This window comes from Thalassophryne amazonica, chromosome 12, assembly GCF_902500255.1.
Source record: "Thalassophryne amazonica chromosome 12, fThaAma1.1, whole genome shotgun sequence".
NCBI lineage: Eukaryota > Metazoa > Chordata > Actinopteri > Batrachoidiformes > Batrachoididae > Thalassophryne > Thalassophryne amazonica.
The window spans coordinates 7,618,793-7,641,741 of NC_047114.1; the positions used below are offsets into that span (position 1 = coordinate 7,618,793).

At 39.1% G+C, this 22,949-nt stretch overlaps 1 protein-coding gene across 1 annotated transcript in view; it reads right to left on the reverse strand.

Annotated features, from left to right (window-relative positions):
- esyt2a (extended synaptotagmin-like protein 2a) overlaps positions 1-22,949 on the reverse strand; it is a 186,687-nt gene that overhangs the window by 50,986 nt on the left and 112,752 nt on the right. Inside the window, exon 15 of the mRNA XM_034182715.1 lies at positions 20,652-20,750. Within this exon, the coding sequence (XP_034038606.1) occupies positions 20,652-20,750 (99 nt within the window). The remainder of the gene's footprint in view (positions 1-20,651; positions 20,751-22,949) is intronic.

Consider the following 22,949-nt stretch of genomic DNA (forward strand, 5'->3'; position numbering starts at 1 on the left):
AGAGTATTTTCTTTATTACAGGCTGTCAAAAGTCAAATGCATCACAGACATCATAACCTGTATAAATCTGGATTCCATCAAGCCAGTATTTCAGATCAGTACTGATCCAATATTTTCCGAAATCACTGTGACGAATATCGGAAATTAAAATAAAGCAAAATCTGATCCGATCTTCAGTCATGTCAAATATTTATTTCACAGTTTATTCTGATGGTTTGTAAGATAGCTAGGTCAGCAGAGTACATCCAGGTACTCTATAGACATATTTGTTGTTTTAAAACAGGGAGTGTATCAGTATCAGCACATCCTGAAGGCTCTGGTAATGGTATAAATGGACTGCATTTATGTAGCGCTTTTCCATCTGCATTGGTTGCTCAAAGTGCTTTACAATTATGCCTCATATTCACCCTGATGTCAGGGTGCTGCCATACAAGGCGCTCACTACACACCGGGAGCAATAGAGGATTAAAGACCTTGCCCAAGGGCCCTTAGTGATTTTCCAGTCAGGCAGGGATTTGAACCGAGGATCTTCTGGTCTCAAGCACAACACCTTAACCACTAGACCATCACCTCCCCCGTTCCAAATGTGAAAAAGTGGGATTGCGTCATTAGTAACAGCACTCTCCACATCCAGATATCCACAAAGACATGTCTACAGACACAAGACATTCCCCTGCAGTGGAACCCTGGCAACAACAGGTTTTGGTTTTAAAAACAAAAATAAAAATTTTATTTGCCTTTTGAATTTTGTTTGAAATTGCATGGACATGGTGGAAATTGAAAGTTATCTTGTGTTTTTGCCACAGAAAGTAAAAACACAGGTACAATACAATACAGATAATTGGATAATCAGTGCATGGCATGACTGTGCAGCGTCAATACTACTGGGTTAGTTGTAGTAGTACTATACTACATTGATCCATTGATACACTGGTATTTGTCACTGTGTGTGTCTGTGTATATATATATACACATATATATATATATATATATATATATATATATATATATACACACCTTATGTGTGTGTGTGTGCGCATTTCTTGTTTTTATAGTATAACGGGGTGGGTATTTATAAACTTTGTTTCTGCCCACACTCTTTTGGTTATACAGGTATACATTGTTGAGTTGTTTTGAGATTTTGTTATTGTTGATTTGTGTGCCGAATAAATTTATTCATTCATTCATCCATTGTTAATAGTACTGGGTTAGGAGTCGTACTACTAGAATACATTGATGCATTGTCAATACAACACAGATAGGAGTAGTACTAGTACAACCCCAATTCACCACTTCGTGAACAACTGCATGAAAAAATAGTCCACCAATTTAAGAACAATGTTTCTCAGTGTTCAATTGCAAGGGATTCCGTCATCTACAGTCTATAATATAATCACAAGATTCAGGAAATCTGGAGCACTTTCTACACGTAAGTGGCAAGGCAGAAAACCAACATTGAATGCCCGTGACCTTCGATCCTTCAGGCGGCACTGCATTAAAAACCGACATCAGTGTGTAAAGGATCTCACCACATGGGCTCAGGAACACTTCAGAAAAACATTGTCAGTTCACACAGTTTGTCACTACATCTACAAGTGCAAGTTAAAACCATGCAAAGCAAAAGCCATACATCAACAACATCCAGAAATGCCGCCACCTTCTCTGGGCCCGACAGACGCAAAGTGGAAAAGTGTGCTGTGGTCTGATGAGACCACATTTCAAATTGTTTTTGGAAATCATGGACATCATGTCCATCCAATTGGAAATGGAAAATGACCATCCAGATTGTTACCAGCGCAAAGTTCAAAAGCCAGCATCTGTGATGGTATGGGGGTGTGTTAGTGCCCATGGAATGGGCAATTTACACATCTGTGATGGCACCAACAATGCTGAAAGGTACATCCAGGTTTTGGAGCAACACATGCTGCCATCCAAGCAACATCCAAGCCACATTCTGCACGTGTTACAACAGCATGGCTTCGTAGTAAAAGAGCGCGGGTACTAGACTGGCCTACCTGCAGTCCAGACCTGTCGCCCATTGAAAATGTGTGGCGCATTATGAAGCACAAAATACAACAACGGAGACCCCGGACTGTTGAACAACTGAAGTCGTACATCAAGCAAGAATGGGAAAGAATTCCACCTACAAAGCTTCAACAATTAGTGTCCTCAGTTCCCAAACGCTTGAGTGTTGTTAGAAGGAAAGGTGATGTAACACAGTGGTAAACATACCACTGTCCCAGCTTTTTTGAAACGTGTTGCAGGCATCCGTTTCAAAATGAGCAAATATTTGCACAAAAAAAAAAAAAAAAAAGTTTATCAGTTTGAACATTAAATATCTTGTCTTTGTGGTGTATTCAATTGAATATAGGTTGAAGAGGATTTGCAAATCATTGTATTCTGTTTTTATTTACATTTTACACAATGTCCCAATTTCATTGGAATTGGGGTTGTATAATAAAGTGAGGAAAATAAGTATTTGAACACCCTGTGGTTTTGCAAGTTCTCCCACTTCAAATCATGGAAGGGTCTGCAATTTTCATCTTAGGTGCATGTCCACTGTGAGACATAATCAAAAAAAAAAAAAAAAAAAAAAAAAATCCGGAAATCAGAATGTATGACTTTTTAAATAATTTATTTGTATGTTACTGCTGCAAATAAGTATTTGAACCCCTACCAACCAGCAAGAATTCTGGCTCACACAGACCTGTTAATTTTTCTTTAAGAAGCCCTCTTATTCTGCACTCTTTACCTGTATTAATTGCACCTGTTTGAACTTGTTACCTGTATAAAATACATCTGTTCTCACACTTAATCAATCACACTCCAACCTGTCCACCACAGTCAAGACCAAAGAGCTGTCTAAGGACACCAGGGACAAAACTGTAGACCTGCACAAGGCTGGGATGGACTACAGGACAACAGGCAAGCAGCTTGGTAGAAGACAACTGTTATGATTATATATTAGAAAGTGGAAGAAACACAAGATGACTGTCAATCTCCCTCGGTCTGGGATTCCACGCAAGATCTCACTTTGTGGGGTAAGGATGATTCTGAGAAAGCTCAGAACTACACAGGAGGACCTGGTCAATGACCCGAAGAGAGCTGTGACCACAGTCACAAAGATTACATTAGTAACACATGATGCTGTCATGGTTTAAAATCCTGCAGGGCAGCAAGGTCCCCCTGCTCAAGCCAGCACATGTCCAGGCCCGTTTCAAGTTCACCAGTGACCATCTGGATGATCCAGAGGAGGCATGGGAGAAGGTCATGTGGTCAGATGAGACCAGGATAGAGCTTTTTGGAATCAACTCCACTTACCATGTTTAGAGGATGAGAACAACCCCAAGAAAACCATCCCAACCATGAAGCATGGGGGTGGAAACATCATACTCTGGGGGTGCTCTTCTGCAAAGGGGACAGGACAACTGCACCGTATTGAAGGGAGGATGGATGGGGTCATGTATTGCAAGATTTTGGCAAACAACCTCGTTCCCTCAGTAAGAGCATTGAAGATGGGTCATGGCTGGGTCTTCAGCATGACAATGACCCCAAACACACAGCCAGGGCAACTAAGGAGGGGCTCCGTAAGAAGCATTTCAAGGTCATGGAGTGGCCTGGCCAGTCTCCAGACCTGAACTCAATAGAAAATCTTTGGAGGGAGCTGAAACTCCAAACCTGAAAGATTTGGAGAAGATATGTATGGAGGAGTGGACCAAAATTCCTGCTGCAGTGTGTGCAAACCTGGTGAAAAACTACAGGAAACGTTTGACCTCTGTAATTGCAAACAAAGGCTACTGTACCAAACATTAACATTGATTTTCACAGGTGTTCAAATACTTATTTGCAGCAGTAACATACAAATAAATTATTAAAAAATGCTAGGAGTATTAGTACTATAATGCACTGTCCATTGTTCATACTATATAAATAGGAGTATTAGTATTATAATACATTGTTCATATTACATGGATAGGAATATTAGTACTAAAACACATTGTCTATTGTTCATACTATATGGATAGGAGTATTAGTACTATAATGTGTTGTCAATTGCTCATACTAGGGCTGCCACAATTAGTCAACTAGTCACGCTTACGTCGACTATCAAAATAGTCGGCAACTAATTTAATAATCAACGTCATCATTTATTTTTTTAAGCTTAGTTTTTCTCTCAAAACTGCTGCTGTATCTGTCGCTGTCTTTCTGTCCTTTACGCACAGACGCAACAGTGGTAATCCGGGTCAGCTGTGATGTCTTTGTTAAAGTTATCCCCAAACAATATCATAGCTAGAACGGCATCGGCGCACAAAGGTTTGGGAGCATTTTAACCAAATTCAAGAGAAAAACATTAAATGCAAAATCTGCGATGCAAAACGTGCCTTCCACGGCAGTACAATGTGGATGCGGCAGCATCTGAGAAGGAAACACCTTGTGGCTGATTCTGACGAAGCAAGAGTTGTATTTTTTTTCCTCAGAATTGAGTGATTCCATATTTTTTTTTCCCTCTGCTTGGTCTAAAAAAGTAACCGTTACTGACTGCCACAATTTTTTTTCCTGATTTCTTATAGTGTTTCTTAAAGCCAGAAAGTTGCCATTTGAAATGACTTTAGTTTTGTGTCATGTCTGTGATCTGCTTTTTTCTACAAAATTAAACAACTGAATGAACATCCTCCGAGGCCGGTGATTCCATAATTTTTGCCAGGGGTTGTAGTACTATAGTATATCCATCATTGTTCATACAATATGAATAGGAGTATTAGTACTATAATACACTGTTCATACTACATGGATAGGAGTATTAGTACCATAATAGATTGTTCAATCATAACAATTAGGAGGAGTTGTACTATAGTATATCCATCATTGCGCTGCGGTGGTTTGAATCATATTTGTCTAATAGATTACAGTTTGTTCATGTAAATGGGGAATCTTCTTCACAGACTAAAGTTAATTATGGAGTTCCACAAGGTTCTGTGCTAGGACCAATTTTATTCACTTTATACATGCTTCCCTTAGGCAGTATTATTAGACGGTATTGCTTAAATTTTCATTGTTACGCAGATGATACCCAGCTTTATCTATCCATGAAGCCAGAGGATACACACCAATTAGCTAAACTGCAGGATTGTCTTACAGACATAAAGACATGGATGACCTCTAATTTCCTGCTTTTAAACTCAGATAAAACTGAAGTTATTGTACTTGGCCCCACAAATCTTAGAAGCATGGTGTCTAACCAGATCGTTACTCTGGATGGCATTTCCCTGATCTCTAGTAATACTGTGAGAAATCTTGGAGTCATTTTTGATCAGGATATGTCATTCAAAGCGCATATTAAACAAATATGTAGGACTGCCTTTTGCATTTACGCAATATCTCTAAAATCAGAAAGGTCTTGTCTCAGAGTGATGCTGAAAAACTAATTCATGCATTTATTTCCTCTAGGCTGGACTATTGTAATTCATTATTATCAGGTTGTCCTAAAAGTTCCCTAAAAAGCCTTCAGTTGGTTCAGAATGCTGCAGCTAGAGTACTGACGGGGACTAGCAGGAGAGAGCATATCTCACCCGTGTTGGCCTCTCTTCATTGGCTTCCTGTTAATTCTAGAATAGAATTTAAAATTCTTCTTTTTACTTATAAGGTTTTGAATAATCAGGTCCCATCTTATCTTAGGGACCTCGTAGTACCATATTCCCCCATTAGAGCACTTCGCCCTCAGACTGCGGGCTTACTTGTAGTTCCTAGGGTTTGTAAGAGTAGAATGGGAGGCAGAGCCTTCAGCTTTCAGGCTCCTCTCCTGTGGAACCAGCTCCCAATTCAGATCAGGGAGACAGATACCCTCTCTACTTTTAAGATTAGGCTTAAAACTTTCCTTTTCGCTAAGGCTTATAGTTAGGGCTGGATCGGGTGACCCTGGACCATCCCTTGGTTATGCTGCTTTAGACGTAGATTGTGGGGGGTTCCCATGATGCACTGTTTCTTTCTCTTTCTGCTCCGTATGCATCACTCTGCATTTAATCATTAGTGATCGATCTCTGCCCCCCTTCACGGCATGTCTTTTTCCTGTTTTTTTCCCTCAGCCCCAACCAGTCTCAGCAGAAGACTGCCCCTCCCTGAGCCTGGTTCTGCTGGAGGTTTCTTCCTGTTAAAAGGGAGTTTTTCCTTCCCACTGTGGCCAAGTGCTTGCTCATAGGAGGTCGTTTTGACCGTTGGGGTTTTTCATAATTATTGTATGGCCTTGCCTTACAATATGGAGCGCCTTGGGGCAACTGTTTGTTGTGATTTGGCGCTATATAAGAAAAAAGTTGATTGATTGAGTTGATCATTGTTCATAAAATATGAATAGGAGTATTAGTACTATAATACACTGCTCATACTATATGGATAGGAGTAGCAGTACTATAGTATATCAATCATTGTTCATACAATATGAATAAGTGTTAGTACTACAATACACTCTTCATACTATATGGATAGGAGTATTAGTACTATAATACATTGTTCATACAATACAGATAGGAGTAGTAGTACTATAGTATATCAATTATTGTTGATATACTATAGTATATAAACAATTATAGTGTATCAATCAGTACTCCTCTCCATATATGGAGAGGAGTATTAGTACTACAATAATGTCCAGCGTTAATAGTGGGTTTTGTTGTAGCTGCTCAGAGCATCACTGTGCAGAAATATCGTACCATTTGGTAATTCCCGGAAAACCCTTCAGACCTGCTGCCAGTAGGAGAAATATAGGCTGTCTGAAGACCTTGTACTAAATAATTTAAATAACATCTTGACGAATAAACATCTCGTCTTGAGCTGAGAGGCGGTGAGCAGGATTCAGATTAAGCAGTCTGCATTCTTCAACCTCAAAGATGAGTCGAAGGAAAAAGCAGAAAGTCCAGAAAGATCGCTCCACAAAGCAGACAGGCAGGACATAGAACCTTCCATGTCTCTCAGTCATTCTATAATGTTTATATCTGCAGATGTTTCGTGCGTTTGGAGAGACAGACTCACCGACAGACTTCTGGCCGAGTCGAGGAAGACAACGAGCAGAGCAGATGAGAGGCCATCGTCAGTGCGACAGCGGTTCTCTCTGATGCTCATCATTGCCTGAGAGACAATTAAAAAGTGGGGTCATAGGTCAGGGGTCAACATCATAACACAAAACATGCACCAAGCGCTCTGCACATGCACCATTAAAATGATTTCTTGTGCAGTTTAGAAATGGCATTTTGCAGGCGATTCCGCTGGAGCCTATTCTGTAAGTGTACCAGGAAGTACTGTACCTGGTCCAGGTTGTCTGGGGTGGACATCGGTGTTAACCAGTCCAGCTGAAGGTGCAGCTTCCCTGATGACACTTCATCCAGAGTGAACCACTGAACACACAACATTCACCATTTTGTAACTGACAATTTAAAATAAAAAGCGACAGACGCACAGAACAGAGTCTGACTTAAAGGGCGTTTGCTTTGTTTTGCATTTTAAATGCGATATTCTTTTCACTTTTCACTTCACTTTTATTTTCCTACTTTATCCAGTTCTGATTAGAATTATTATCATCCCTGTATTAAAAAAATATATATCCAGAAATTAATGCAAAAAAAGCAGAATTATTATCATCCCTGAATTAAAAAAAAAAATATGTCCAGAAATTTATGCAAATGAACCAGTTTTGTATAATGAGAATTTTTTTTTTGTTTAGTGTCCAAAGTACTGAATAACAATAGCAAAACAAAATGCCTTAATATAGCACTGATTCACATTTCAAAAGCAGGGTAGGGGCGAATGGCCCCTCAGTGACTGAAGTAATGGGCCATTTCTCAGACACCAACAGACCTGTGTGGAGAGGAATCAAATAAAATAAATATTTCAAGATTGATAGTGTTTTCAAGTGTTATATGTGGTGCTGGTCTGGTGTGCTTGACTGTGGTGGAAGATGATGCCTATAAACCACCTACATGTCACACATTATTATATCTGTCCACTATAATTTCCGAGCTTACAAATTTTGATTTGTAAGCTCGAAAAGAAAATAATGCATCTGAATGTCTCTGATTAGCATAATTACAATGATAGGTGCAGCTCTCCTTTGAACAAAATCAAAATTTTGTCAATATTGCTGATGCAAATGACGGCATCTCATAAAACATCACTCTACAGATTTAAAATCATCATAGGCAGTGGTCGCTATTCTGACAAACTATGCGACCCATGAAATACTCATTCATACACAAAATATCAACTTTCTGTAATTAGCCTTGGTGACATAATCATCGTGTACTGCTGCACGTGGCAGGAACCTCGCATGAACATCTCACGACAGGGCGGACACGCATCGTAGGAGGAAAGAGCTCATTAGACACTTGGATTGTTAGGGTTAACTGTCTTCAGAAGTAAAAGGAAAGGTATGATGATGGAACAAGAAAACTATGAGGGAAAAGTTTCTGCCCCAACGCAATTATTTTCACAGCAAGCAAGATGATTGACAGTTAAGCTGATATGTCAATAAAAGTTTACTCATTGATGGGATCACTATCCATAAATGGTTTTGCCTGCAGCCTCAGGTACACTCAGGAATTGCCTTCATCAAATACGTGCACAGTAGTCAGTACGCAAATGATGGCTTCCCTCACTCGTCTCCTTGAACAGTCACGTAGTTGTCTGTTTTGGGTGGTGATGGTGATTGGGGGGTTGGTAGTGTTTTCCAATTTGATAAACCTTCTTTTATGTGATTAAGTTTCATTTAATTAATTGTTGCTAGTTAATCTCTTTTTCATTTGCTGTATTTGATGAATTTATGTATTTGTTTGTGAAAGCTGGTGTTAATCCTGAACAGAACAATAAATATCAATGGATCATTTATACTAGTTCCAGTAATTCATCTGTATTTCACTCCAGGAAAAAAATTTCCCATCAGCCACTTTGAATGTTTGAGTCCAAATTGAAACCGGCTGCTGGATACTTGACAGAACTCAAAGAAGAAAAAATAATGCCTTACCTCATCGACCTTCTGTTCCTGCTGGAGCTCAGCCACATTCAAATTCAGACTGAAACAGAACGCCAGAACACGAGATTATCTCCAAACTACCCATACGAAAGACAGTTTAAGACATTTACTGTTGTAATGTAAGTTTGTTGGGACAGCAGTTTAAAAACATTCTACTGTCCCTCGGTTTACAAAAATAATAATAACGATTTAATTTAATAAAGATTACAATTTTACACCTGCTGTTAGTTGAGAGACAGTAACACATAAAACTGCAGTCACGTTTGGTTTGACAGCAGTTTAAAATCATTGTTCATCCTTGAAGTACAACAATTTAAACATGGTTTTAAGTAATAAAATCCTCACATTGAGAAACAGATCAAACAATGTTTTCAAAGAAGTCTTTTTTAATCCAGATGTCAGTTGTATCAAGGTTGGATCAATAAGAGGTGGAGTCGGTTGAGGACACACCTTCCCAGGAAAGTCATCTTGGTCCGTGCTCATCAAAAAGCTCAATCTCCAGATTTTGTTCGTGGTTGATCGTACACCAAAGCCTGAAAACACAAAGAATCGCAAGTTAAAACTAACAAAACACACACACACGCCAGCGTGTCCACAGCAACTCTCTGTCATATTTTTATTAACCAATCAGCAATGGCATGCAGAGACATTGTTCAACCGCTTCCTGATACTGCAGTTTCTCAACTGTTCTTTCCATCTTTCCTCAAGATTATCCTTCACTCTCAGCCAATGATAGAGGCCGGAAAATCACATGGTCCTACAGCGTCATTGTTTCTCCCTGCAACCGGCTCCAGCGTCTGTCATGTGGGATTCTTACTGAAACATGCCGATAAAGGCCCACCAACCTGAAACTGTTTCATTTTAGTTTTTACTCTTCTAAATCATTGTGGGAAAACACACACGGAGGCATTATCATTTCAGAATCTGCAGTACAATTTTTTTAATTGTTCAACACAGCAATTATGGACTTTTTTGAGACATGCACTTTGGAGTTTTCAACACTGAAGGACTTTATTCAAACAACAATTTATCAAACACACAAAACATCCGGCTGACATGGGGAAGTGATGATATTTTACAAATGTCCTCTTTTGCAATGTACCACATCCTTCCCATGCAACTCCCACTGAGTGGTGCCGCTGAGCTTGGTAGCCCAGTTTCTAACACCAAAACAGTTTGTGCACATGAATTCAATTGTACTTTCACTAAAGATTTGACATTTTAAAAACATTTCATATTTTCAGTTTGAGAGGCAAATGATTTATTTTATATCCCCACAGTGTTCTGAAATATATGTCTCACAAACAGAAAGCTGAGACTGTCATGAACATTAATAACACATGGGCATTTTAATATATGTAATTACCTTAAAAGGGGAATTACTGATGATAAAGTGACCTGGATGTGCCAGCAAGTCCCAGAGGGTTAATTAACAAGTATACCAAATAAAACTACATCTATCTTTTCTTCCAGTTATACATATCATCATACAAACATGTCAACAACCAGATAGTAAATTTACCCAAATCTGTTTATATAATATATATAGTGTGTGTGTGTGTGTGTGTCAATAAACAAACATACACAAAACCTGGATCACCTCCAAACTCAATGGAGTCTTCCATGCCCTAATATCTAATATCTATCTGTGGTGCAAACTTGGTGAAATCAGTGAAGTAGTTTTGACATAATCCTTCAAAGACTATATAAAGTGAAACTTGATCAAGAATCTGGATCCAGATCATCTCCAAAATTTAATGGAGTTTTCCATGCCCTGATATCTATTCGTGGTGAAAATTTGGTGAGAATCCGTGAAGCAGTTTTGACGTAATCCTTCAAAGACTATAAAGTGAAACTTGAACCACAATCCGGATCCGGATCCAGATCACCTCCAAAATCCATGCAGTAGTTTTGATGTAATCCTGCTAACAGTCAGACAGACAAATAAACGCAGGTCATTTTATTATGTCCTTGGCGGAAGTAATAATAAACACATACACACAAAACCCAAACAGAAAAATCAGGTCCAAGTAAATGTGAGAGGTACATCACACAGTGAACACCCCCCCCCCATACAAATGCTCTTGTCTATAGCAGAGATATTTACATTGATATCATCAAGACACGGCTTCCATGTTCTTTCAAAGGTATTAGTTTTTTAGTGAGTGCAGGAGACAGGTCAAAAGGTCCAGAGGTATACGAGGTCTGTGAGAAAAGTATCCGACCTTTTTATTTTTTTCAAAAACTATATGGATTTGAATCATGTGCGCTTGCATCAGATAAGCTTGAACCTTCGTGCGCATGCGTGAGTTTTTTCACGCCTGTCGGTTCCGTCATTCGCCTGTGGGCAGGCTTTGAGTGAGCACTGGTCCACCCCCCTCGTCGGATTTTTATTGTCAGGGAAATGGCTGAGAGGCTGCCGCTTTGCTCCATGAATTTTTTTTCAGAAACTGGTAGAGACAGCCAGTTGGAAACCATTCGAAAGATTCAGATGGATTTCGGTGAAGATTCTGTCGGCGTCACATGGATTAAGGAGTGTTAAAACCTTTTTAAAGACGGCCCACAGCGGCAGAGGGCGCGTGGCGCACTGAGCGGCCATTGACAGGCTGGAACGACCAGATCATTTCTAAACTGAACGCTGTGTTGATCCGGGATATCATGCGACTACCACAGAAATGGCAAGAGAGCTGGACATAGCACTTTTGCGGCACATTCCACTGTTACAGGAGACTTTGTAATGAAAGACATGCGGAGGATTTTGCGCATTGGCATGGAGCCGCTCATTGCGCGCAAAAAACCCCCAAAAAAACCCACCTCCGTGTTGGAAACCATTCAGAAGATTCAGACGCGCTTTTGATGGCTTTTCAGTTGAGTGAGTATCCGAGAAATTGTTTAACAGCTGGGCATGTTCCAACTTGTCCTGTGAGACTTCCAACACGGAGGTGTTTGTCCAGCGGCTGTGTCCTGACGCATGAATCCGTCCGCACGTCTTTCATTACAAAATCTCCTTTAACAGTGGAATGTGCCGATAAAGTGCTGATCCCGACCTCTTCTGAAACTTCTCTGCTAGTCACATGACGTCCTGCATCAACAGAGCCTTAAATTTTGAAGTGATCTGCTCGTTCCAGCCTGTCGATGGCCGCTCGGGGCGCGGTGCACCCTCCGCCGCCATGGGCCGTTTTTAATCCAGTTTTAATGGTCCTTAATCCGTGATACCGACAGAATCTTCACCGAAATCCATCTGAATCTTTCGAATGGTTTCCAACTGGCTGTCTCTAACAGTTTCTGAAAAAATTCATGGAGCAAAGCGGCAGTCTCTCATCCATTTCACTGACAATAAAAATCCGACGAGGGGGGTGGACCAGTGCTCACTCAAAGCCTGCTCACAGTTGAATGACGCAACCGACAGGCGTGAAAAAACTCATGCATGCGCAGGAAGGTTCAAGCTTGTCTGATGCAAGTGCACATGATTCAAATCCATATAGTTTTTGAAAAAAAAAAAGGTCAGATACTTTTCTCAGAGACCTCATATATTCCATTATTGTTCTATGCCATCCCTCAATTGAGGGGGCTTTATCTGAAATACAGTGTTTAATTTAGCTGGTGTGGGTTTCTTGACATATTCCCTCTTTGATGTACTTAACCTTTTTTCCAATAAAGCTTGTTGTTCCATATTTTTATGTCTTTTGGTAGCAATATAGGATCTAATTAACCCCTGGCATAGGCCTTAGGGGTCTTCCAGAGTAGAGATGGCTTGTTAACAGAAGGGGTTAATGGAAAGGAAATGCCTAAATTCTTTAGTGAAATATGCTCTGAATTTGTGATCTTTTAAAACTGAGGTGTCCATTCTCCAGCTCATGGGTTTTTGGAGAGTTTGTTTGTTTGTTTGTTTTTTTGAAAGGTAATGTCCATATACACTGCCACATGGTCTGATATTACAATATTTCCAATTGAGCAGGAGAGATTCTACAAGCTGTTTTGGGGCAAGAAAATAATCAATTCTTGGGTAATATTTGTGAGGGAGAGAAAAAAGGTGAATTCTTTATCGGTAGGGTGAAGTGTTCTCCAAACGTCCACGTATCCAAAGTCCTCGCAAAGACCAGTGAGTGATTTGTTTTAACCGTTTTGATGGGGATAAGGTACTTAAAGGAAATCTATCCATCGAAGGGTTCATAAGGTAGTTAAAGTCACCTCCTACAACAGTGTTTCCAACCACAAGACCAGATAACTGGCTAAATGCTTCTGTCAAAAATTTAGGGGATGACATGGAGGACAGTAAATATTTAAGAGAGCAAAGTCCTCTCCATGTAAGCACGTACTTTTCTTTAACATATTTTAACACTTTCACTGGTAATTTTTTCTTAATGAGTATTGCCACCCCCTGCTTTTGGTGGTAAAGGATGAGAAATAAACTTGGTCAAAGCCACACTGCTGCAACCTCGAATGCTCCTCATCATTCAGATGTGTTGCAGCATAGTGATGTCAATCCTTTCCTTTTTAAAGATAACAGTATTTTTTTCCGTTTGATGGGTGGGTGGCTTCCATTAATATTCCACGTGCATAGTCTCAATGTGTCACAGGTCATAACATTTTTTATGAAAAAGGTTTAAGCTCCAGAATATATTAAATTCTCCACCTTGATTTTTGTACCTGATTGTAACCCACTTTAAAGACAAAAAACAAACAACACACACTACAAATAAAAGTGCCAACAGCACTGTTAGAGGAAGCTTCCTCACGTGATAACCAGGGGATTACCATGACCTTCTCCACAACTGGACACAAACCCAACTAAGTTCTCTTGCAATTCCAAGCCCAAAGAACACAACCTGAATGATATTAATAGCCACCTTTAGACAAGAACCAGAACGAGCAGACCAATGACAATGAGAACGAGACGACAAAGAAAAAAAAGGGGGAAGATGATCCTCCTCTCCCCACAAAACAAAAATAAATAAAATAAGATACTCTCTGCAACATTGTCCAACATGCTATCCCGCAGTCATCATGAATGTAGGAATGTAGAATGTAAAATATTAGGGCAGATATTAACATTTGAAATTGTTAAGTTTGTTCACATATAAAACTGATCCACCCATTAAAAAAAAAAAAAAAAAAAAAAAAACTATTTCAGGACAACATTGTCCTTTGGATAGTTAACCTGCCCACAAGCATAAACAAATCAGCTGGGGCTCACGTTTCTACTTTGATTTGTTACTGAACGTAGTGACTTTAACAATACTGGATGAATATTCTAGTCATTTTGTACAGAATGGAAGAGTTCCTTTCTGCAGAGAGGAAATCTAAAAACTTGAAGCAGGAATGTGAAATGCTAAATTTCTAACTGTTAGAGTATATGGGAGTGTTATAACAGTACACGGGCCCTGAGTGCATCTGTGCGTGTCAATATTTGTGCACGTTACTTGAACAAATATTATCTAATTTTCATCAAATTTTAACTGGAACATCGAAAACAGGATCATCTGGGATGAGTTTAAATTTGACAATGATCGAGTTTGACTATGACCCTCAAAGCCCCGCCCCAAAACAAAGTACTGATTATTGTAATTTCTTAACTCCTGACAGTTGTAGGTTTAATATTTTTAAATAAATCCCCAACTTTTCATAATTTGTATATAGAATTATTATTCATCTGTCCATATGTGTGTCATGGCTGCTTTATAGTGCTCATGATAACTTTGTTCACAAAATCTAATCCAGTTTTCACAAAATTTGAAGTGGACATTGCCAACTCTGATCTTCAGTTGTGGAAAGTCACGCCCACAATGTAAACACCAATTTCTACATCACACATGAAGGAATTAATAAATTTGACAGCGCAAAACGGAAACACACGATGCAGATTACGCATGGCCCACCCCGACAGACTGGCATATACGGAAAGTCACAAGAATAAAACTGGATGCATTATATCACAAACACTCACTTGTTATACATCAAAGTCAAAAGACCCACATCTGGTGTTAATTGTTTTGCTGTGTTTTATGAACAAGGTTATGCTACATGCCTGCTAGCGAGCTGCCTGAATGAGACTTAATCCAACAGTTCAATTTTTGTAATTATTTACTTTTGAGCGTCTCTACCGAAAGGTGATTATTTAGATTTGTTTTATAATGGAAAAAGCAAGAATCATGTGCTGCCCCTGGTGGCATTGTTAATGTACACAGCCTCACGTAGTTATTGAGGGACAACAGGAGGATTGAGGAAACAATATACACAGAATTCATCCTCCCTAGTGCAGCAAATAACGGAATATTTTCAGAGGAATCCTTCAAATGGTGAAAAACCGACTGGCCCGCTGAATTTTCAATAGACAGAATTACATATAAAGAATTACACAGGGGTCAAAAATTACAAATGTGCCAATCATATTGAAAACTGTACCACATTATTTATCTGAACATAAATATTCCAAAAAGGTATAGTTTGGACCATCTGTGACTGAATGTTCTGGAGTTTTGTGGTAAAAACATTAAGAATGGTGACAAAGGTCAATTTCAGTTATACAGGGGTCAGAAGTTAAAGTTGCTCCAATTTTGGTAAAAAAAAAAAAAAAAATGATGCAAATTATTGGTTAACTTAATAGGATTTTAAAAAGGAAAGGTTTGCATCATATGTCATGCTTAGTTATCATGTTACAGGGTAACATATGTCACATGAAAATTCAGTAAAGTATGTCTTCTATAATACATTCCAATTCTAAGGTAGAACTCTACTCATGTATACTAAAGTATATCTAAATATCTAAAAAAAAAAAAAGATGAAGAGCAGAATAAGAATAGAGTAGAGTAGAGCCACTTAGGTGTCTGGTCTTGAGAACCAGGGACGATAGGTTGAAAAGCTTTTTTATCCCATGGGAACTCTCTCTACCCACCTAAGTAGCTTAAGAAAATGGCCATCATGTATATAAGTGATATTTACACAATAAGGGAAATAAATAACATATACAAGAAATATAGTTACTACATAATATTACAGGTGTTAGCATCTAAAACCTAAATCCTCATACAGGAGAAGATTGTATTATACATATACCTAGCCTGTAGACTAGTAGTAAAATCAAATTACAGCTAGTAGGCTAAGCTATAAATACAGTGGGGGAAAATAAGTATTTGACCCGTGTCAGTTTTGCAGGTTTTCCCACCTACAAAGAATGGAGAGGTCTGTACCTTTTATTGTAGGTACACTTCAACTGTGAGACAGAATCTAAAAAAAAAAAAAAAAAAAAAAAAAAAAAAAAAATCCAGAAAATCACATTGTATGATTTTTAAATAATTAATTAGTAAATTATGGTGGAAAATAAGTATTTGATCCCCTAGAAAGACAGAGCTTAACAATTGGTACAGAAACATTTGTCTGCCTTTACAGAGGTCAGAAGTTTCTTGTAGTTCTTAACCAGGTTTTCACACACTGCAACAGGGATTTTGGTCCACTCCTCCATACAGATCTTCTCCAAATCTTTCAGGTTTGGAGTTTCAGCTCCCTCCAAAGATTTTCTATTGAGTTCAGGTCTGGAGACTGGCCAGGCCACTCCAGGACCTTGAAATGCTTCTTACGGAGCCCCTCCTTAGTTGCCCTGGCTGTGTGTTTGGGGTCATTGTCATGCTGAAGACCCAGCCTTGACCCGTCTTCAATGCTCTTACTGAGGGAAGGAGGTTGTTTGCCAAAATCTCACAATACATGACCCCATCATCCTCTCTTCAATACGGTGCAGTCATCCTGTCCCCTTTGCAGAAGCGCACCCCCGAGTATGATGTTTCCACCCCCATGCTTCACGGTTGGGATGGTTTTCTTGGGGTTGTTCTCATCGTCTAAACATGGTAAGTGGAGTTGATTCCAAAACACTCTATTCTGGTCTCATCTGACCACATGACCTTCTCCCATGCCTCCTCTGGATCATCCAGATGGTCACTGGTTGTCTTCAAACAGGCCTGGACATGTGCTGCTTGAGCAGGGGGACCTTGCTGCCCTGCAGGATTTTAAACCATGACAGCATCATGTGTTACTAATGTAATCTTTGTGACTGTGTTCCCAGCTCTCTTCAGGTCATTGACCAGGTCCTCCTGTGTAGTTCTGAGCTTTCTCAGAATCATCCTTACCCCACAAAGTGAGATCTTGCATGGAATCACAGATCGAGGGAGATTGACAGTCATCTTGTGTTTCTTCCACTTTCTAATAAATAATCATAACAGTTGTTCTTCTATCAAGTTGCTTGTCTGTTGTCCTGTAGTCCATCCCAGCCTTGTGCAGGTCTACAGTTTTGTCCCTGGTGTTCTCAGACAGCTCTTTGGTCTTGGCTATGGTGGACAGGTTGGAGTGTGATTGATTGAGTGTGTGAGCAGGTGTCTTTTATACAGGTAACAAGTTCAAACAGGTGCAGTTAATACAAGGTAAAGAGTGCAGAATAAGAGGGCTTCTTAAAGAAAAATTAACAGGTCTGTGTGAGCAGACACAAATAAATTATTAAAAAATTTCTTGCTTGTTTGTGGGTGACCAAATACTTATTTTCCACCATAATTTACAAATTTATTTAAAAATCATACAATGTGATTTCTGTTTTTTTTTTTTTAATTCTGTCTCTCACAGTTGAAGTGTACCTATGATAAAAATTACAGACCTCTCCATTCTTTGTCGGTGGGAAAACCTACAAAACTGACCGGGGGTCAAATACTTATTTTCCCCACTGTATGGTTATGTTATTATAGAAACAGAAGCTATGATGTAATATGTTTTAGGTATCTATCTAAAGTTCACCCTGCTGGCTTACTACATGAAGACAAAATACATATTCTATATGCTATCTAATGGAAACCCTAAATTTAGATAGTATATGTTGATATCTATTAAAGAACCCATAAACTGAAGAATCATTAAAAATTTACACCATGTAAAATAAAAATGCAAATCACAAAAATAAGATAAATAACATAAGCTAACATGTCATAGAATTCAATGGAGGTTGACATTGTCTGACCTTTACTTTGGAGACCAAGCATTCAGCATAGTCAGAATTATTCCATTTATTAATCCTATTAGTTCAACCAATAATTTACACCACGTTTCCCCAAAATTGGAGCAACTTTAACTTTTGATCCCTGTACAAACTGAAACTGACCTTTGTCACCATTCTTAATGTTTTTTTACACCATAACATTCAATCTTAGGTGGTCCAAACTATAGCTTTTTGGAATATTTATGATCAGACAAATAATGTGGCATAGTTTTCAATATGATTGGAGCATTTTTAAATTATGACCCCTGTGTAATTCTTCAAACAATCCCTACCTGGCTGTCTATTGAAAATTCAGCAGGCCAGTTTGTTTTTTTCAAAGGTGTAATAAGGAGTATTTGTGCTGAATTTGGTGGCTGCATCACCATTTGAAGGATTGTTTCAGTTTTCTGTTGCACTACCCTGTTCTTGGAAAATCAGAACGATCAAAACATATTGTTACTGTTACTACATTGTTATTGTTACATGTTACTTTCAAGAATACTGTGAATACTACATGAAGTACTTGGAAAGTAGCTTGTTTAAAGATGCTGTTGGTGACCAGGGTGATTTAACTGAACTGTACTCTTAAAGTAATTATAAAAAGATATAGGTACAGTAGTGTTCAGAATAATGGTAGTGCTATGTGACTAAAAAGATTAATCCAGGTTTTGAGTATATTTCTTATTGTTACATGGGAAACAAGGTACCAGTAGATTCAGTAGATTCTCATAAATCCAACAAGACCAAGCATTCATGATATGCACACTCTTAAGCTATGAAATTGAGCTATTAATAAAAAAGTAGAAAAGGGGGTGTTCACAATAATAGAAGTGTAACATTCAGGCAGTGAGTTCGTCAGTTTTGTGGAACAAACAGGTGTGAATCAGGTGTCCTCTATTTAAGGATGAAGCCAGCACCTGTTGAACATGCTTTTCTCTTTGAAAGCCTGAGGAAAATGGGACGTTCAAGACATTGTTCAGAAGAACAGCGTAGTTTGATTAAAAAGTTGATTGGAGAGGGGAAAGCTTATACGCAGGCGCAAAAAATTATAGGCTGTTCATCTACAATGATCTCCAATGCTTTAAAATGGACCAAAAAAAAAAAAAAACAGACGCATGGAAAAAATGGAAAACAACCATCAAAATGGATAGAAGAATAACCAGAATGGCAAAGGCTCAACCATTGATCAGCTCCAGGATGATCAAAGACAGTCTGGAGTTAACTGTAAGTGCTGTGACAGTTAGAAGACGCCTGTGTGAAGCTAATTTATTTGCAAGAATCCCCCACAAAGTCCCTCTGTTAAATAAGACATGTGCAAAAGAGGTTACAATTTGCCAAAGAACACATCAACTGGCCTAAAGAGAAATGGAGGAATATTTTGTGGACTGATGAGAGTAAAATTGTTCTTTTTGGGTCCAAGGGCCGCAGACAGTTTGTTAGACGACCCCCAAACTCTGAATTCAAGCCACAGGTCACAGTGAAGACAGTGAAGCATGGTGGTGCAAGCATCATGATATGGGCATGTTTCTCCTACTATGGTGTTGGGCCTATATATCGCATACCAGGTATCATGGATCAGTTTGGATATGTCAAAATACTTGAAAAGGTCTTGTTGCGTTATGCTGAAGAGGACATGCCCTTGAAATGGATGTTTCAACAAGACAATGACCCAAGCACACTAGTAAACGAGCAAACTTGGTTCCAAACCAACAAAATTAATGCCTCGCAGATGTGAAGAAATCATGAAAAACTGTGGTTATACAAGAAAATACTAGTTTAGTGATTCACAGGATTGCTAAAAAAGTAGTTTGAACATAATAGTTTTGAGTTTGTAGCGTCAACAGCAGATGCTACTATTATTGTGAACACCCCCTTTTCTACTTTTTTTTACTAATAGCCCAATTTCATAGCCTTAAGAGCGTGCATATCATGAATGCTTGGTCTTGTTGGATTTGTGAGAATCTACTGAATCTACTTGTACCTTGTTTCCCATGTAACAATAAGAAATATACTCAAAACCTGGATTAATCTTTTAGTCACATAGCACTACTATTATTCTGAACATTACTGTATATATTTGACCCAGAGTACCTTGAACCGTACACAAAGCTAAAAGTCGAAGTAATATCAAAGAGCAGTATCCATTTGTTTTATTGGTCTAGAACTCTATGAACTCTACTGTTAAAATGTCATCTATATGGGAGGCAGGCAGAAAACACCGTATTTTCCTCTTGGGAGAAATTAGTGCAGAAAATAAGACGGAGTAAATGTAATGTCTGCTGACCACAAAATGTTTGAAAGCAGCTGATTACATGTACGTGGATTAGTGGGGGAAAAAACAGTATGCCTGTGTGGGATCAATAACTCCTTAAGAGATAAAACACAGACCCTTCTGATACTCCTGAAAGATAACACATTTGTTGGCCAAACGCCAACATTCCGAGCACATAATATTTCAGAGTTCAGTCAGTGCAGAGGGAGCGGTCACAACAAAGGTATAAACTCATGCACGTCTCACTAACAGTCAAAGGCCACGCCAAATGAAAACAAATCTAAACCTCTTGTCGATCGTGCTGTTCTCAAAACTAGTCCAGGATGCAGAAAAACAGCCAACCGATTCACAAATAAGGTCCGACAGAGAGAGACGTTCTCGCCGGACACCAGGCCCATCGAGCGCCTCTCCTTTAAGTCACCGTGGCCCGAGGTCCCCTCGAAGGCGCTCTTCAGAGGGGGGAGAGGGGGTGGAGCCAGAGGCAGAGAAGAAGAAGAGACTGAAAAGAGGAAGATGAAATCTGCACTACAGAGGAAAGGTCAAATAAAACTGGTCTTTTTTTATATAAAGATGCCGCATGTACAATAAACAAAACTGAAACCAGTTTCCTTGGTGTATGTACATTATTACATAAAATATACAGTATAATCAAAAATGTATTTTTTCATTTGTATGACTGAATTGTCTGAGTGAGACATTAATGTTTCTAGTCACGTCAGCTTTTATAATTCACTTTTGTTCCATAATCAATCACTCAATCAATTTTTTTATATAGCGCCAAATCACAACAAACAGTTGCCCCAAGGCGCTTTATATTGTAAGGCAAGGCCATACAATAATTATGTAAACCCCACGGTCCAAACGACCCCCTGTGAGCAAGCACATTGGCTACAGTGGGAAGGCAAAACTCCCTTTAACAGGAAGAAACCTCCAGCAGAACCAGGCTCAGGGAGGGGCAGTCTTCTGCTGGGACTGGTTGGGGCTGAGGGAGAGAACCAGGAAAAAGACATGACTGTGGAGGGGAGCAGAGATCAATCACTAATGATTAAATGCAGAGTGGTGCATACAGAGCAAAAAGAGAAGAAACAGTGCATCATGGAACCCCCCAGCAGTCTACGTCTATAGCAGCATAACTAAGGGATGGTTCAGGGTCAACCTGATCCAGCCCTAACTATAAGCTTTAGCAAAAAGGAAAGTTTTAAGCCTAATCTTAAAAGTAGAGAGGTGTCTGTCTCCCTGATCTGAATTGGGAGCTGGTTCCACAGGAGAGGAGCCTGAAAGCTGAAGGCTCTGCCTCCCATTCTACTCTTACAAACCTAGGAACTACAAGTAAGCCTGCAGTCTGAGAGCGAAGCGCTCTATTGGGGTGATATGGTACTACGGGGTCCCTAAGATAAGATGGGACCTGATTATTCAAAACCTTATAAGTAAGAAGAAGAATTTTAAATTCTATTCTAGAATTAACAGGAAGCCAATGAAGAGAGGCCAATATGGGTGAGATATGCTCTCTCCTTCTAGTCCCCGTCAGCACTCTAGCTGCAGCATTTTGAATTAACTGAAGGCTTTTTAGGGAACTTTTAGGACAACCTGATAATAATGAATTACAATAGTCCAGCCTAGAGGAAATACAATGCATGAATTAGTTTTTCAGCATCACTCTGACAAGACCTTTCTGATTTTAGAGATATTGCGTAAATGCAAAAAGCAGTCCTACTATTTGTTTAATATGCGCATTTGAATGACATATCCTGATCAAAATGACTCCAACATTTCTCACAGTATTACTAGAGGTCAGGGTAATGCCATCCAGAGTAAGGATCTGGTTAGACACCATGTTTCTAAGATTTGTGGGGCCAAGTACAATAACTTCAGTTTTATCTGAGTTTAAAATCAGGAAATTAGAGGTCATCCTAGGTCTTTATGTCTGTAGACAATCCTGCAGTTTAGCTAATTGGTGTGTGTCCTCTGGCTTCATGGATAGATAAAGCTGGGTATCATCTGCGTAACAATGAAAATTGTAAGCAATACCGTCTAATAATACTGCCTAAGGGAAGCATGTATAAAGTGAATAAAATTGGTCCTAGCACAGAACCTTGTGGAACTCCATAATTAACTTTAGTCTGTGAAGAAGATTCCCCATTTACATGAACAAATTGTAATCTATTAGACAAATATGATTCAAACCACCGCCAGCGCAGTGCCTTTAATACCTATGGTATGCTCTAATCTCTGTATAAAATTTTATGGTCAACAGTATCAAAAGCAGCCACTGAGGTCTAACAGAACAAGCACAGAGATGAGTCCACTGTCCGAGGCCATAAGAGATCTTTTACCCTTCACTAATGCTGTTTCTGTACTATGATGAATTCTAAAACCTGACTGAAACTCTTCAAATAGACCATTCCTCTGCAGATGATCAGTTAGCTGTTTTACAACTACCCTTTCAAGAATTTTTGAGAGAAAAGGAAGGTTGGAGATTGGCCTATAATTAGCTAAGATAGCTGGGTCAAGTGATGGTTTTTAAGTAATGGTTTAATTACTGCCACCTTAAAAGCCTGTGGTACATAGCCAACTAACAAAGATAGATTGATCATATTTAAGATCGAAGCATTAAATAATGGTAGGGCTTCCTTGAGCAGCCTGGTAGG